A 15,564-nucleotide genomic window follows, 5' to 3' on the forward strand; every position below is an offset into this window, starting at 1 on the left:
ACACTTCACTACCCACGCTAATCATCAAGGATACAATTTAGAACAGCTCCCAGTTGCATATGTCTCCACAGCTCAGGTCTTCAAAGTCTGTTTTAAAGATAGTTTTAAAACCCAGTGGCTCTTGTTGTACTAGTGATACAAAGTAGTAACACATTACTTAAAGAGCATAGTTAAAAAGACATTTGGGAGAGTATAATACCTTTGTAAGTCTCGAAAAGTCAGACAATTTATTCAGTAATTTATTCTTTTTGTTTCAAAGTGTGGGCAAAAGGGCTGAAAATAACCGTGTGCTAATCTCAACACAACTTGAAAAACTTGAGATGGAAAAGGAGCACATTTCTTTACTTTCTTCCCTTCCCTTTACCTTCACAACGAGGAAAGGGGTGGTTCCACTTCCTGTTGATTCCATGCTGGCATGTTAGCACAGGGTGGCCGACCAACACGTATCCAGGGAAGCATTCAAATGTTATGGATTGGCCTGCGTTGAAATCACTGTTGATGATATAGCCATTGTGGAATGGATATGGGTCTTGACAGTTTTGTAATTCATACGCTAAAAGAAAAGAAAAAAAATAATAGAATATATGAATATCTGCAAAGCCATGTCTGGATGATATTTACTAGAGGGCCCACTTAAAAGAACTGAAATAATTAAAATAAGTGTTTCATTATTTTCCACCCTCATGCCATGCCATTCCAAATCCAAATTTATTTTATTATATCTATCTGTCTATCTATCTTAACTAACGATCAGTTCAACATTATATAAAGTCTGCTAATGATTTATTAATGAAAGTTATTATAAAGTGTCAACGGGCAATATTTAATTGCATTGCAATCTGTTTTGCTCACTTTGGGCCTCTTGGGAAAGAAAACATTCTCACTATATTATAAATCTGTGATAAAAGCCTAATGTATGAAGTAATAAGTGCATCAATTAAAAATTTACAAAAATAAATAAATAATTGCATTTACTCTATCAACTTCAAAATGACAAGCACGCATTAAGGCATTATTGACAAATATACATGCAATGTGTTGCTCATGTCTATGTATTGCCAGCAGTGTGGTGAAGTACCACAAAGCTTGTCAAAATAACATACAAGCATCTCCAGGCAACATTTCAAGTGCAGCGCTTATGATCAACAGCTTTATAATCATATTCTTTCATCCTGCATCATTGTTTGTGTATCAAAACATGGCATCAGTATTCCCCCCGCAAAAGCCTGTCTGGCAGCACAGATCAAGGCTGTGCCTGGCTCTTTTCAACTCAGACTTGAGTGGATAAGAAAAAGACAGACGAACTGTTTGACCTACAAGCGAGGAGACCAGACAATGGCAAGTTATTTATATCGAGTGGAATCCAAGTGCACATCCAAATGCACCGTCTTATTGATTTCAGAATGCTTTCAAGACCCCGGCTGTCATAATGAAGTGTCCTCCCAGGGATCTCAAAGGAAGTGAATCTTTAGATATTTCCAGTGATCATGGTAAAAGGCCTTCACTCCCACACGAAGGGTCAATACAAAATCAAGGGCGGCTGATGTCTGCAGGAGAAGAGAGCGCAGCATGCAAATGGAAGGTGGGAGGTCACCCACCTTGGTAAGTGAGTTTGAAGCCCTGTCTGTTCTCGGAGTGGTCACTGTAGAAGTGGATGATGGTTTCGTGTGTGCTGCTCAGTATAGGGGGCGGCAGTTGGCTTCCGCTGAACTGTCCAATCACAGAGCTGCTGTGGTGCGGCCCATTGCGAACCTCTAAAAAATCATGGTTATCCTCTGAGGTGAAGTTGAGAAACTGGATGTGTGCCCCTGCGGAGTGATCACAGTGGTTAGACTTTCAAAGAGGGTTATGTGCAGAATTTACACAAGGAAAGTCTTTTTAAACAATAACTTTGACTGGCCTGTACAGACCAGCTCTTTCCTCTGCTAAGAGAGATTTGCTAAATCACAAATAGTTTTTCACTCATGTTCATATGTACAGAGGTGGGTAGTAACGAGCAGGGGCGGACTTTACCATTAGGCAAAGGTCGGCAATTGCCTTGGGCCCCGAGCTACCTAGGGGCCCCCAAAATGCCCCATTAACTTGCTTAAAGATTTTTATTCTTTTTACTTTGTGCAAAATATATATTTCTAAAACTCCATTTGCGAAAAATGGCATCAAATCGTTAGTGTCGCAGACAGGAGGCCCCCCCCCCCCACCTCACTACATTGGACTACTCCATTATTTCACTTACTGCGCATCTGCGAAAGTGACAAGGCTGTAATGCGCCAAAAAACTGACGAAGAAGAAGTGATTGACAGTGATAGACATTGTGTACAGAGAGAGAGTGTTGACAGTAAAAATGAAGCGAAGCTACCAAAGCGGTGCTGAAGAAAGGAAGAAACCGGAGGAAAGCAAAAAGTTTTTAGCAAAATTGATGAGTAATGAGTACTAGCAGTCACTAGCCGCATTTCCACTGTCGGCCCAGTGCGAGCCAGGGCTTAAAAGAGGCCGTTTGTTTGCATGCTTTGTTATATATTCAAATTCAAAATCATCGATGTTTTAACTATAGAATTGATTTAATTTATCAGGACTCAAAATTAATCACACATAAATACACTTATTTCTATTTTATTTATTTATTTTTAACGCTTATGAAAATAGCCTGCTTATTCAGTCGAGTCTGTTTCTGTTTATTAGCCACAGTATAGCCGTCACATTTAGAATGAATGATAATATCTCTATTTTTATAAAAGCTCCCGAACAAAAAACATTATTAGGCTATATTCTTTTATGATAGGCAACGTGAGATAAACTCTCGAGACGAGGCTTGTGAAAGATAATATAAGTTACTTAATACACGATTGTGATAGAGAATAAGAAGCTGACGTCTGATTTCTTCAAGCGGTCATATTTTACCATGTTTACTATGGTAATATGTTTAGCGTGCATATCTTTTTCATAGCTTATAAATATTTCTGCCTTGTATGGTGATTATCCACATTGGATCAAGTTATTTCAAACACTCACTGCTGACTGAAAGAGAGTTTTGAGCTCAACTTATTTTAAAAAAAAGTGTTTAATGCTGGTGTTAAAGCTGTTATCTTTCTGAAATGATCCTCGGCGCAGACTCGCTATTTTTATAAAAGCTCCCGAACAAAAATCATTATTATATTTTGATGATATGCAACGTGGAGCTAAACTCTTGAAACGAGACGACAGATAAAATGTTACTTAATAAATACACAATTGTGATAGAGAATAAGAAGCTGACGTCTGATTTCTCCAAGCGGTCATATTTAACATGCTTACTGTGTAACGTTAATGTTTAGCGTGCATAGTCTTTTATATCGCTTATAAATATTTCTGCCTTGTTTAGTGATTATAATCCACATCGGATCAAGCAAACACTTGCTGCGAACTAAGAGTGAGTTTTGAGCTCAACTTATTTTAAAACATCGTTAATGCTGCTGTTAAAGCTGTCATCTTTCTGAAATTATCCGCGCTGACGCTCTCTAGACACGGAGAAACTCCGCCTTTGTTCATAACTCCTCCTCTAGCCCCAGCTGGCCCGCTTTGGCCCAAGGTTTTCGTCGGGCCAAAAAACCCTGGCCGTTGGCCCCGAGGAAGCCCCGGCGAGGCACGATCAAGCCCCGGAAGTGACAGTGGAAACGCGACTGGCCCTGGCACGCACTAGCACGCCGGTCTTAGCTCGGTAGTGGAAACACAGCTATTCTGACAAATGTGTTACACTTGAACTTGAAGATGACCAACTACTCTGGCCAAAACATCTCACTGACAAAGAACGCTGCTTAATAGTGCAGAGAGGCCCAGTTCAGAGCAAGAATAGAATTTATCCTTTTTATTTTTCTTCTTTTTTTCTTACAGATACAACTCCAGATGTCTATACATCATTGCTGTGTGAAGACTGCTGAAGAGAAGTAACAAGTAGGGCTTTTTTTTTTAAATAAGGATTGACAAAAGGAGGGAAACAAGAGATGTAGAGGGCCCCATGTCTGTGTTTGCCTTGGGCCCCAAAATGTCTAAATCCGCCCCTGGTAACGAGTTACATTTACTTCGTTACATTTACTTGAGTAATTTTTCGGGGTAACTAATACTTTTCGGAGTATATTTAAAGATGGGTACTTTATACTCTTACTTGAGTAAATTTTTTGGGAAAAATCTGTACTTTTACTTCGTTACTGTGGCCGACGCCCCTCTCGTTACTTTATCTTAAAGCAATAAATGTTATAAATGCTTCAGTTTATTCCAAACACGCCGTCTACTTTTCTCTGGGCAATGAGCGATGCCCATTCGCGAATGATTCATTCTTTTGAGTCAATTCTGTTCAAAGGCTTGATCAAACCAATTGGCAAACGAGTGAATTGGTTCATGAATCAGTTTGAATGAGTCGTTCAGCTCCCTCCGCACGCGCTGAGCGTCTGAAGCGGTTCACTCAGAGAGTTGTAACGTTTAATAACATCAGCAGCGCTGAAAACGGGGCTATGGAACTGCACTGAATTGAAAGCAAATCTACAAAGGCTATTATTTGCTTGCGATGGAGATCCTTATTAGATGAACACCGCGTGTGCTGTCTACTGTTTAACAGGTAATAACTTGGGCTACAATCGATTACAGTACACGACACCACTGTGACATTAGTTTGTTGTACGTGTGTGGCTTATAACAGAGAGGAGTCAAGTTGAATGCAGCTTCCAAAAGACAAAAAAATAGCCGATTAAGATTTTATTAATTTTAATACAATCACACCGGTGCGAGTACGTTCAACAAGTCATATCAGCTGCTAAATTCAGATCTGTGATCGCTTGCTGGCGCTGAGCCAGAGACAGACGCGTTTTTACAGCGCTGCGCATTATAACCAATCACACACGATTCTGTTGAGCTTTTGAATGCAATGGCCAATCAGAGGTGTTCCGATGAGTCATCGCTGAAATGCCGGCGCTTCCTTCACTCGCTCACTGAATGGAGACCTCTTTCTGGCGAATTCTCTCGTCAGAAACAACAAAGTGCAGATGTGTGTACGAATCTATAATTAAGATATTGATTTCAGTGTTAACAGCAGTTTCAGTGATTTTAATGGGAGTTTCTGAGAGTGATTGAAATCTAGACATTCAGTGAAAATGATCTTTGATAATGTAAATGTTATTTGCTCTCTTTCTGAACAATGAAAGATTAGTAGCAATATTTATATCACATTAACTTTCAATGTTAAATTCACATTTAATATAAAGTCAGTCATATTAAAAATATATTATGGCATGACACCTATATTTGTTACTTAAGTAAACAGACAGGGTTTTATAATAAATTACATAAATTGGAGTAAAGGCTGATGAAATATATACATTTATACACACACACATACATTACATACATTTTATCTATTTATCTAAATAAAAATAGGCTCCGTATATATGACCCAAAGTAACTAGTAACTAACTACTTGAGTAGATTTTTTATCCGATACTCTTTTACTCTTACTCAAGTAACTATTCAAGACTAGCACTTTTACTTTTACTTGAGTAAATATTTCTAGAATTACTTTTACTTTTACTTGAGTAAAGTTTTTGGGTACTCTACCCACCTCTGCATATGTATGGACAAAATGAAACAGTCATGTTATTGATCTTTATACAGACTCCAGAGACTTAGTTTATCAGCATCAAATTTAAATGATTTTTTTTTTTTTTTTTTTTTTTTTTTTTTTTTTAGAATGTTTAGAATGTAGTGAATGTTACAGACATAATTCACCATTGTTAAGTGTAGTTCTGTACACTGTGTTCTGCATAACTGTTCAGGGATCGTGGTCCCTTTAAATGATCGGAATGCGTGATGACGTAACACGCCGGTCAGCGCCATTATTCTATTATTCTGTTTTTGCTTAGAAATAAACGACACACGCATTCGTGTGCTCAAAGTGAGAAGTTGTCTCTTGCAAATTACTGCAATTTCCACACTGGTGACCCCGACATTAGTCTGCTGGACGTATCCAGAGACACAACGCGATCATGACCGCGAACGCTGTCACCCTCAAACTCCCCGAATTCTGGGAATCGTCAGCATCTGCATGGTTTGCCCAGACTGAAGCGCAGTTCGCATTGCGTGAGATCACCGTGGATACGACAAAATATTACTATGTTGTGTCTGCTCTCGGAAATTCAACAGCATCCAGAGTGGTGAGCCTTCTTACAAATCCTCCCGAAAATGGAAAGTATACGGCACTTAAAGCCCACCTGTTGAAAACGTTTGAACTGTCAGACGCTGAGAGAGCCAGCAGGCTTTTCTCACTTCAAGGACTGGGTGACAGCAAACCGTCCGAGCTCATGGACCGTATGCTGGATCTTTTGGGCGAACACAGACCTGATTTTCTTTTTATCCAGTTTTTCTTGCGTCAGCTGCCTTCCCAAGTGAGAGCTGCATTAGCCAACACCACTATCACTGACTGTCGTAGACTAGCTGAAGAGGCTGATAAATTTTTCCTGGCAGGTCAGGGACATTTTGCGGCCGCGCTTTTTCCCGCGCACATCTCTTCAGTGATGCGGGACGACGCCACACTCATTGCTGCGACCACTTCTCGTCGGCAGCAGTCTTCTGGCACCCAACAGCCCTCAGGATTGTGTTTCTACCATGCAAAGTTTGGAACCAAGGCTAACAAATGCCGTCCGCCGTGCAGTTTCAGTGTTTCGGGAAATGCCAGGGCCGGCGCTCAGTAGTAGCCATGAGTGTCGGCCGCGTAGGCAGGCTGCTTTTCATCCGCGATAGCATCTCCGGACGCCGTTTTCTGGGCGACACGGGAGCACAAAGGAGCGTCCTGCCTGCATCCCGTTTGGACATGGTAACCGACAGTCACGGCCCCCCTATGGAAGCTGCCAACGGTAGCCCCATCCGCACATATGGAACGAGGCATGTAGAATTGTGTTTCGGAGGACAGCGTTCCGGTTGGGATTTTGTTACTGCAAAGGTTGCCGTTCCCCTCCTTGGCGCTGATTTTTTGTGTGCACATGGACTGTTGGTGGATGTAAAGAACCGCCGTCTGATTGACGCTGTCACATTTTGTTCTTATACATGCACGCTCAGCGAAGCGGACTCCATACGACTGTCTAGCATGCTCTCAGCTTCCGATGATTTTCAACGTCTATTGGCCGGTTTCCCAGCCCTCACTCAGCCCACTTTCTCTTCATCTATTGTGAAGCACGGTGTGGAGCACCATCTCGCCACTACTGGTCCACCTGTCTACGCCCGCGCTCGGCGCCTCGACCCGACCAAGCTTGCCGTTGCAAAGGCTGAGTTTGCAAACATGGAACGCCTGGGCATAGTACGCCGATCCGACAGCCCGTGGGCATCACCCCTTCACATCGTCCCCAAACCTGGCGGCGGCTGGCGCCCGTGCGGTGACTACCGGCGGCTTAATGAGGCAACGGCACCTGACCGATATCCAGTCCCGAACATACAGGACTTTTCAGCACACCTGGCTGGCAAGGTGATTTTTTCCAAGGTGGACCTCGTCCGGGGATACCATCAGGTACCGGTACACCCACTGGACATTCCCAAAACGGCAGTGATAACGCCGTTTGGTCTGTTTGAGTTCCTGCGCATGCCGTTCGGCCTTAAAAACGCCGCCCAATCTTTCCAGCGCCTTATGGACTCTGTTTTGCGGGACCTGCCTTTCCTTTTTGTGTACTTGGATGACATCCTGGTGGCGAGCACGTCCAAGTCTCAGCACCTGGCACACCTCCGAACCCTTTTTGAGCGGCTTAGCCACCATGGACTAATTGTCAACCCTGCCAAGTGCCAGTTCGGTCTCTCCACCATCGACTTCCTAGGACACAGAGTCACTAAGGACGGGGCAGTTCCTCTCCCATCAAAGGTGGAGGCAGTCATACAGTTCCCACGCCCTTTCACTGTCAAATCCCTGCAGGAGTTCCTCGGCATGGTGAATTTTTACCACCGCTTCATCCCTCGAGCCGCTCAGCTCATGGGGCCCTTGCACGAGGCCTTAAGGGGTAAACCCAAACACGCTGTGGACTGGACTGAGAGCAGAGTCAAGGCTTTTGATGCCACTAAAGCAGCATTAGCGAACGCCACCATGCTGGCGCATCCTTCTCCTACAGCCCCCATTGCCATCACCTCGGATGCCTCTGATTATGCTGTCGGTGCAGTTTACGAGCAGTGGGTGGGTGGGGCCTGGCAGCCGCTGGCTTTCTTTAGCCGTCAGCTGCGCCTTTGTGAGCGGAAGTACAGCACTTTCGATCGGGAGCTGCTGGGTATCTACCTTGCCATTAGACACTTTCGTTCCCTGCTGGAAGGCCGACACTTCACTGCTTTTGTGAACCACAAGCCGTTGACATTTGCCATGGCCAAGGTGGCTGAGCCGTGGTCCGCCCGCCAGCAACGGCATCTGTCTTACATTTCAGAGTTCACCACAGACTTGCAGCACATTGCTGGTAAGAGCAACCACGTGGCGGATTGCCTATCACGGGCTCTGGCAGGGGCAGTCCATCTTGGTTTGGATTACAACCGCATGGCCGCGATTCAGACCACAGACCCAGACGTGCAACATCTGAAAACCTCGACTACAGGGCTGCAGATCAAGGACGTGGTTTTTGGCAATGCCGGCACAACGCTCCTGTGTGACATCTCCACAGGCAGTCCTCGGCCTATCGTTCCCTCTGGGTGGAGGCGTCAAGTTTTTGATTCCATCCATGGTCTCTCCCACCCAGGTGCGAAAGCTTCACAGAGGCTTGTTTCAGCAAAGTTTGTGTGGCACGGCCTTAAGAAGGACGTTAGGGACTGGGCTAACACCTGTGTTGAGTGCCAACGGGCCAAAGTACACCGCCACACTAAAGCCCCGTTAGAAACATTCCCGGTTCCTGAGAGGCGTTTTGACCATGTAAACGTGGACCTGGTTGGTCCTCTGCCCTCCTCTCAAGGTTTCACATATTTGTTAACCATGGTTGACAGGACCACCCGCTGGCCTGAGGCTGTGCCACTGACATCGGGGGCATCTGTCGAGATGACACGGGCATTTATTGGCACCTGGATTGCCCGTTTCGGCACCCCTTCGGACATTTCCTCTGACCGAGGTGCTCAGTTCACGTCCGAGCTTTGGGATGCTGTCGCACAGAGCCTCGGAGTGAGACTCCACCGCACGACTGCATATCACCCGCAGGCTAACGGACTCTGTGAGCGGTTTCATAGATCGATGAAGGCTGCCCTGCGTGCCAGCCTCAAAGACAGCAACTGGGTCGACAAGCTCCCGTGGGTGATGCTGGGTATCAGGTCTGCACCGAAGGAGGACCTTCAGTCCTCATCCGCGGAGCTTGTTTACGGACAGCCGCTGCGAGTACCAGGGGATTTTGTCCCTAGCACCACGGTTCCCTGGTCTGCCACTCTCCAGCGGTCTACTCTACTGGATAATGCGAGGTTTTTTGCACCTGTCCCTACTTCCTGTCACGGCCTCCCTCAGTCGCACATCCCCGCTGGACTTCAAACAGCCGACTATGTTTTCATTCGCCACGATGCCCACAGAGGACCACTACACCCACCCTACGAGGGCCCATTCCGGGTTCTGGAGACAGGGGACAAACACTTTGTGGTGGACAGGGGTGGTAAACCGGAGCGACTCTCTATTGACCGCCTTAAACCGGCTCACTTGGACGTGGCCAGGCCCATTGACCTGGCCCAGCCCCCACGACGCGGACGGCCTCCTGCTCTGCCCCCACCCGGAGCTCCCACCTCACCTGAGCTTCCCACACCCCATGCCCCTCTTCCGGGTAATGACGGTACACCAGCTGCAGTGGGGTCTCCTCGGACTCCGGTACAGCGCAGTCGCTGTGGCCGGTTGATACGCCCACCCCCCCGTTGACAGCTGGTTTTTTCTGACATGATGAATTCTGGGGGGACGTGTGTAGTGAATGTTACAGACATAATTCACCATTGTTAAGTGTAGTTCTGTACACTGTGTTCTGCATAACTGTTCAGGGATCGTGGTCCCTTTAAATGATCGGAATGCGTGATGACGTAACACGCCGGTCAGCGCCATTATTCTATTATTCTGTTTTTGCTTAGAAATAAACGACACACGCATTCGTGTGCTCAAAGTGAGAAGTTGTCTCTTGCAAATTACTGCAATTTCCACAAGAACTTATTTTATTTGTGCCTTATTTACTTTAATAATAGCATGATAATAATAAGCTGGCATGGAATACACAGATTGGTAGAGTATATACAATTGAAAATTGTTTCCTCATCCTAGTGTCATTCAGTATCTATAAGACTTTTGTTCATCTTTGAAACATATATCCAAAACAATCCAATTCATCTGAACAGACACAATTTCTTCATCCAGTGTGATGAAAATATTTAATGTAGGCTTTCTCATATACATGCCTGCTCGACACACAGGAGGCAATGAGGTTTGTTCTCGCATGCCAAGAAAGCACTTTTGAGCTTAGGTTTAGCCTATATGATGCACTCTATATATGTGTGTTTATCAGTTTTATATATGAATGAAAAACTAAATTAATTTGTTCAACACATAAAGTGATTGAGTCTCTTCAGAAGAAATGAACTGAAATGCACAATTCATATGGATTGTGTTTACTGTGCTTTTACAAACTTTTTGAAACACTAAAGTTTTGATGGTGAATAGACCTCTCAGAATAGCCTAATTCTGATACATGCGATGACTATCCATTATGATAGATATATATATATATATATATATATATATCTAATTAGCCTACAAAAAAATTCTTATGCATTGCAATCCTCAATTTTTTTTTTTTTTTTTTTTTTGGCATGTTTGTGTGCTGCTGTGTGTCCCTGTGTTTAATATTAATTGCACCAGACTATAGACCAGGTTTAAGTTGGTCTATGGCGCAGTCTATTTTCAGCTCCTTAAAATAGCAATGCACCTGAACACACCTCTTTTTTAGACCAGCACGCCCATGGGCGCACAAATGGGTGCAAATTAATTTTCTACCTTGGAGTAGGGATGGAACGGCTGCCAGAAGAGACTGACAGAACGGGTCTGTCAAGGGAAGACGCGGGTTTGCCAAGAGGCAAACCTTACCGTGGAAGAATTCACATATGGGATTACCCGTAGGGAACCAAGCCATATGAACACCTAGCCCAGTACAGGGGCTGACCGGGACTCTGGGCATGCTAACGCCAGAACTGGGCATGGCGACAGACTGCTCCGCCAAGTCTGACTGCCGAGGGTGCTGGAGGATGCTCGACCAGGGTACGCCAACCGGGGAACTCTACTGGGAGAAGAAAGGAGCTCACATCCCCATGTTAGGGGGAATGGCGCAGCAAGCGTGACACCCAGCCAGCCCTTCCCGCCAATTACCTGTTACCCAACACACGGGAAGAAACTGGCTCTACACAGAGGTTGTAAAACCTCGCAAATGTGTTAGGTGTCGCCCAGCCCGCAGCTCGACAGATGTCTGCCAGAGAGGCGCCGTGCGCCAGTGCATAGGAGGAGGCCACACTCCGTGTGGAGTGGGCCCTCACCCCCAGGGGGCATGGCTCGCCTTGGGAATGGTAAACCAAGGCGATGGCGTCCAATATCCAGTGGGCCAACCTCTGCTTAGAGACAGCCTTCCCCTTCTGCTGACCTCCAAAGCAGACCAGGAGCTGCTCAGAGCTTCTAAAGCTCTGGATGCAGTCCACGTATATGCGAAGTGCTCTTACGGGACACAGCAACGACAAGGCTGGATCTGCCTCCTCCAGGGGCAGCGCTTGCAGGTTCACCACCTGGTCTCGGAAGGGAGTGGTGGGAACCTTGGCCACGTATCCAGGGGCTCTAGCCTGAGTGATAGTGTCTACCACCGCTGGGGGCAGATCACTTAGGTCTGCAGGATAGCCATGGCATGCAAAGCAGAGACAGCTTGGCCTGCAGCACGGTAAGCCTTGGTAGCGAGCGCGGCCGACAGCTTACAGGCCTTGGGTGAGAGGCGCGGACTATCCCTTCCAGTGGCGGCGTTTTGCGGACACAAGTGCACTGCAATCGCAATCTCCTACTGGGGAATGTCAACGCACCCCTAGCTGCCCCTCCATCGAGGGTAGTGAGGACGGAGGAACGAAATGAGCTGCTTCCGGCCGTAAAAGGGGCCATGCACGACTACATCACTTCCCCATGCACATCCGGGAAGAAAGGAACCAGAGTAAAACGTGGTTGTGAGTCGCGCTCCACACCGAGAACCAATCAAACAGCCATGAGCACTCAGGGTTGGGCGGTGCATTCACCTCCATTCTGATGCTAACAGCTGCCCGAGCAAGCATGGCTGTCAACTCTGGGTCCAATTCAGCAGTGGCGACAACACCCGAGGGATGCAGCCCTGCCGAATCTTCATCCACAGAGGTCAACAGCCCATCCCTGAGGCTGCAATCGACATCTGATCTCCGGCGGCAAACTGAATGACCCATTGGGACTGCCATAAGACAGCCCAGCAAAATCACCCAGCAGCTGCACAGGACAAACACTGCGGAAGGGGTAAGAGGTCCGTGGGGCGTGGCTCGGCGGAGAAGCTCTCACTGTCACCTTCAAATCTCCCAGAGCACTAGCCGGCGGCCCTCTGCTCGAGACAGAGAAACCAGAACAGGTAGTGACAGAGGGGTCTGCTCCCTTCCCTTTAAGAAAGAGGAGACGCGATCACAGCGTTGCCATGGTCACACACGCAGTGCGTGCATGAACCATGCCCAGACATGGAATAGAGCAAACGTGGCCGTTGTCAGAGAACAGGAAACGACCGCATCCAGAAGGACGCAGACGAAACGGCGTCTTGTAAAAGACGCGAAACGTCCGCGATTTGCTGTTTTAAAAAATCTGCTCTCTTAGTTGAAGCGCCCAGGGGAATCGCTGAAAGGGACACCACTGTTTGCGCCGTACCGCCAACCAGAACAGCTTCCTGACACAGCAGATGAATGGCTTTGTGGAGTATAACAGCTTTCATACAACCACTCGGCTCCGAAGCAAAAATCTAATGAGTGGATGCACCTGTCGCCCTATTTATACCCGTCGGCACGGGAGTGGCTCAGGTATGTTAATCCACTAGCCAATTTTCATTTGCATTTTCTCCTAAATTCAGAGATGATTGGCCTCCCAAGTGAGACCCCATTTGTCGGTCGACATAACTCGTAGTGACCGACAGATAGGGAAAGTCATAGTCACACCTAGGATGCCATCTTGAACTGTTGTTTTGTTTATAACTCATTTGAACTGAGATGGGAGAATGCAAATGGGCCATAAAAGTTGCGATAAATGAAACCAAATATCACCCTTGTGTCAAGTGGCAGAACATCAAATGGAAAGGATCACTAGTATCACTTTGTGTCTGATGGCATTCAGTGTGGTGCTGTCCGTTATTGGGTATCTATCTGGGTAAATACCTAATGCATTAGTTTGCTCATGTAATAAAGTCAATGGTTGTCATTCATGAAACACAAGTGAGTTTCCATGTAAAATGTTCAAAAACCATTTTGTTGCACTGAACTGAATTAAGACTTTCTGATTTCGAACAGTAGTTAACGTTAATCAAATATTAATATATTATATGTTGTTTCCTGGCAAAACAAACAAAAAAGCTGTGTAGGGTCTATTTAGTGACACCTTTTTTTCTGTTAAGTTGCATCATTACATGAATAATCCAGTTTACTCAAACAAGGTTTTCTTTTTAGAGGAAAACATCCCAATTTTGCAGCTATGATCAAGCTACACTGAAAAATGTAAAGTCATAATGAAATGCTGTAGCCTACAGAAAATAAGAGGTTTGGATGAAAGCACAATTTTATGCCATTTTACCTACCATCACAACTGTAAAATCATGGTTGGTAAAACAAATTAATCAATCAATAAATAATACGATAAAACAAATCTAAAAATATATATTTTTGATATGTATAATTATAATATAATAATTATTATAATTATAAAATAAAAGTAAAATACACTTAATTGGACGTTACATACCAGAATGAGTATGAATTATTCCAGACCTCTATTAATTGATTTTCTTATGTGGAATACATAAGAAAAATGCTGTTCAAAGTATCTTCTTTTGTGCTTAACAGAAGGAAGTAATTCTTACAGGTTTGGAACAACATGTGGATTATTGAATAATGACAAATCCCTTCAAGAAAATAAACAGGGTCAACTTTCAAATTCATGTTTACTTTTAAGTCAGTAGGTTCGCTATTTTAAGTAGTTCCCCCTCAACACAAATAAAGGGGACACTCCTCCTTGAGAGAAAGCATCTGAAGCTGTAATCTCCACACAGCTGATCCAGTGCCAGCTCTCGGCGCACTCACCGTATCCAACAGGAAGCTTGATTCTCCAGGTGCAGTCCAAGTTTCCAGGGTAGTTCCCAGGGAAACCCGGGCTCAGGACAACATTGCTCATATCATACAGGGAACCGCCACACTTCGCTGAAGAAACATAAGGAGACATAAAATAATGCCCAGGGTGTTTGAATATTAAAAACTATGAAAAAGCCATATGGTCAAAAAATTCTCTCATCTGATTATTACGGAAAAACATACCGATGCAAAGTGGAGTGGGGTAATTCCAGCGACGTACTGTTCCCGGCATACACGTTATGTGAGAATGTCCCTGGAAAACAAATAGATGACATGACGCAGCAGCTTCTCCAGCTTGTTATTTTGGGCACTTTTCTACCTGTGTGCATACTGAGGATAATCGACAACTCACCTGAAGCACATATCCCGGCTCACAGCTGAATGACACAACCTCGTTTACCATGTACCTGTCACCGTTCTTGATGCCATTGGCCGGGATCACAGGCTCCGGGCAGGTCGTCAGTCCCACAGCTAAACGGGTCAAAGAAGGCATTAAGACATGTTCTTAATACAGATTCTGTATATTATGTCACAGCTGTCATAAACAGGTAAAATGATAGCGTCAGGTATTCCTAATCGTCTGAACGCATCTGCTGATTGTAATTTAATGCTGTCTTTTATCCACTCGATTTCAGCGAGTAAATTCGGGTCTATAATAGACTGCGCGAGAGTGTTGCCATGGTGATGGCTGTGGTGTGGTTCATGAGAGCATGCTTTCCATATTCCTCTTGGTGAAATATGCCACACAACAGGTGGCATTGGTGGAGTGTGCTTTTTTCTGTATTATCTTATCTCAGAGTGTACATTTTTGATCGAGCTGAACTGCGGAAATATGTAAACAAACAAAAAAAGATGAAAAGAGAATAACGCTTTTGTGATTATGATGGTTACTGCAATTCAACCAATAATACATAAAGAGAAAAAAAAATAGATCTGAAGGGAATAAACTTGCATTGTACACTGGAAAATAATAATAAATAAATAAATAAAATATTGGGCCACCTTAAAAATGCTTGAAAAATTACAAACAAGCTAAAATATGAAAACACTTTAGAATAGGGAACACTTATTCGCTATTAACTATGACTTTTCCCTCAATAAATTCCTAATTTGCTGCTTATTATTAGTTAGTAAGATAGTTGTTAAGTTTAGGTGATGGGGAGGATTAGGGATGTAGAAAAAGGTCATCCCTACATGCTAATA

General features: G+C 44.7%; 1 protein-coding gene across 1 annotated transcript in view; it reads right to left on the reverse strand.

The window, feature by feature from the left end:
• Positions 1-15,564, reverse strand: part of LOC128026620 (CUB and sushi domain-containing protein 1) — a 386,318-nt gene that overhangs the window by 50,705 nt on the left and 320,049 nt on the right. The window contains exons 38-42 of the mRNA XM_052613862.1: positions 14,714-14,832; positions 14,545-14,614; positions 14,314-14,430; positions 1,599-1,808; positions 365-553 (exon numbers count right to left, since the gene is read on the reverse strand). Coding sequence (XP_052469822.1) covers positions 365-553; positions 1,599-1,808; positions 14,314-14,430; positions 14,545-14,614; positions 14,714-14,832 — 705 coding nt within the window. The remainder of the gene's footprint in view (positions 1-364; positions 554-1,598; positions 1,809-14,313; positions 14,431-14,544; positions 14,615-14,713; positions 14,833-15,564) is intronic.

This window comes from Carassius gibelio, chromosome A13 (genome assembly GCF_023724105.1).
Source record: "Carassius gibelio isolate Cgi1373 ecotype wild population from Czech Republic chromosome A13, carGib1.2-hapl.c, whole genome shotgun sequence".
Taxonomy (NCBI): domain Eukaryota; kingdom Metazoa; phylum Chordata; class Actinopteri; order Cypriniformes; family Cyprinidae; genus Carassius; species Carassius gibelio.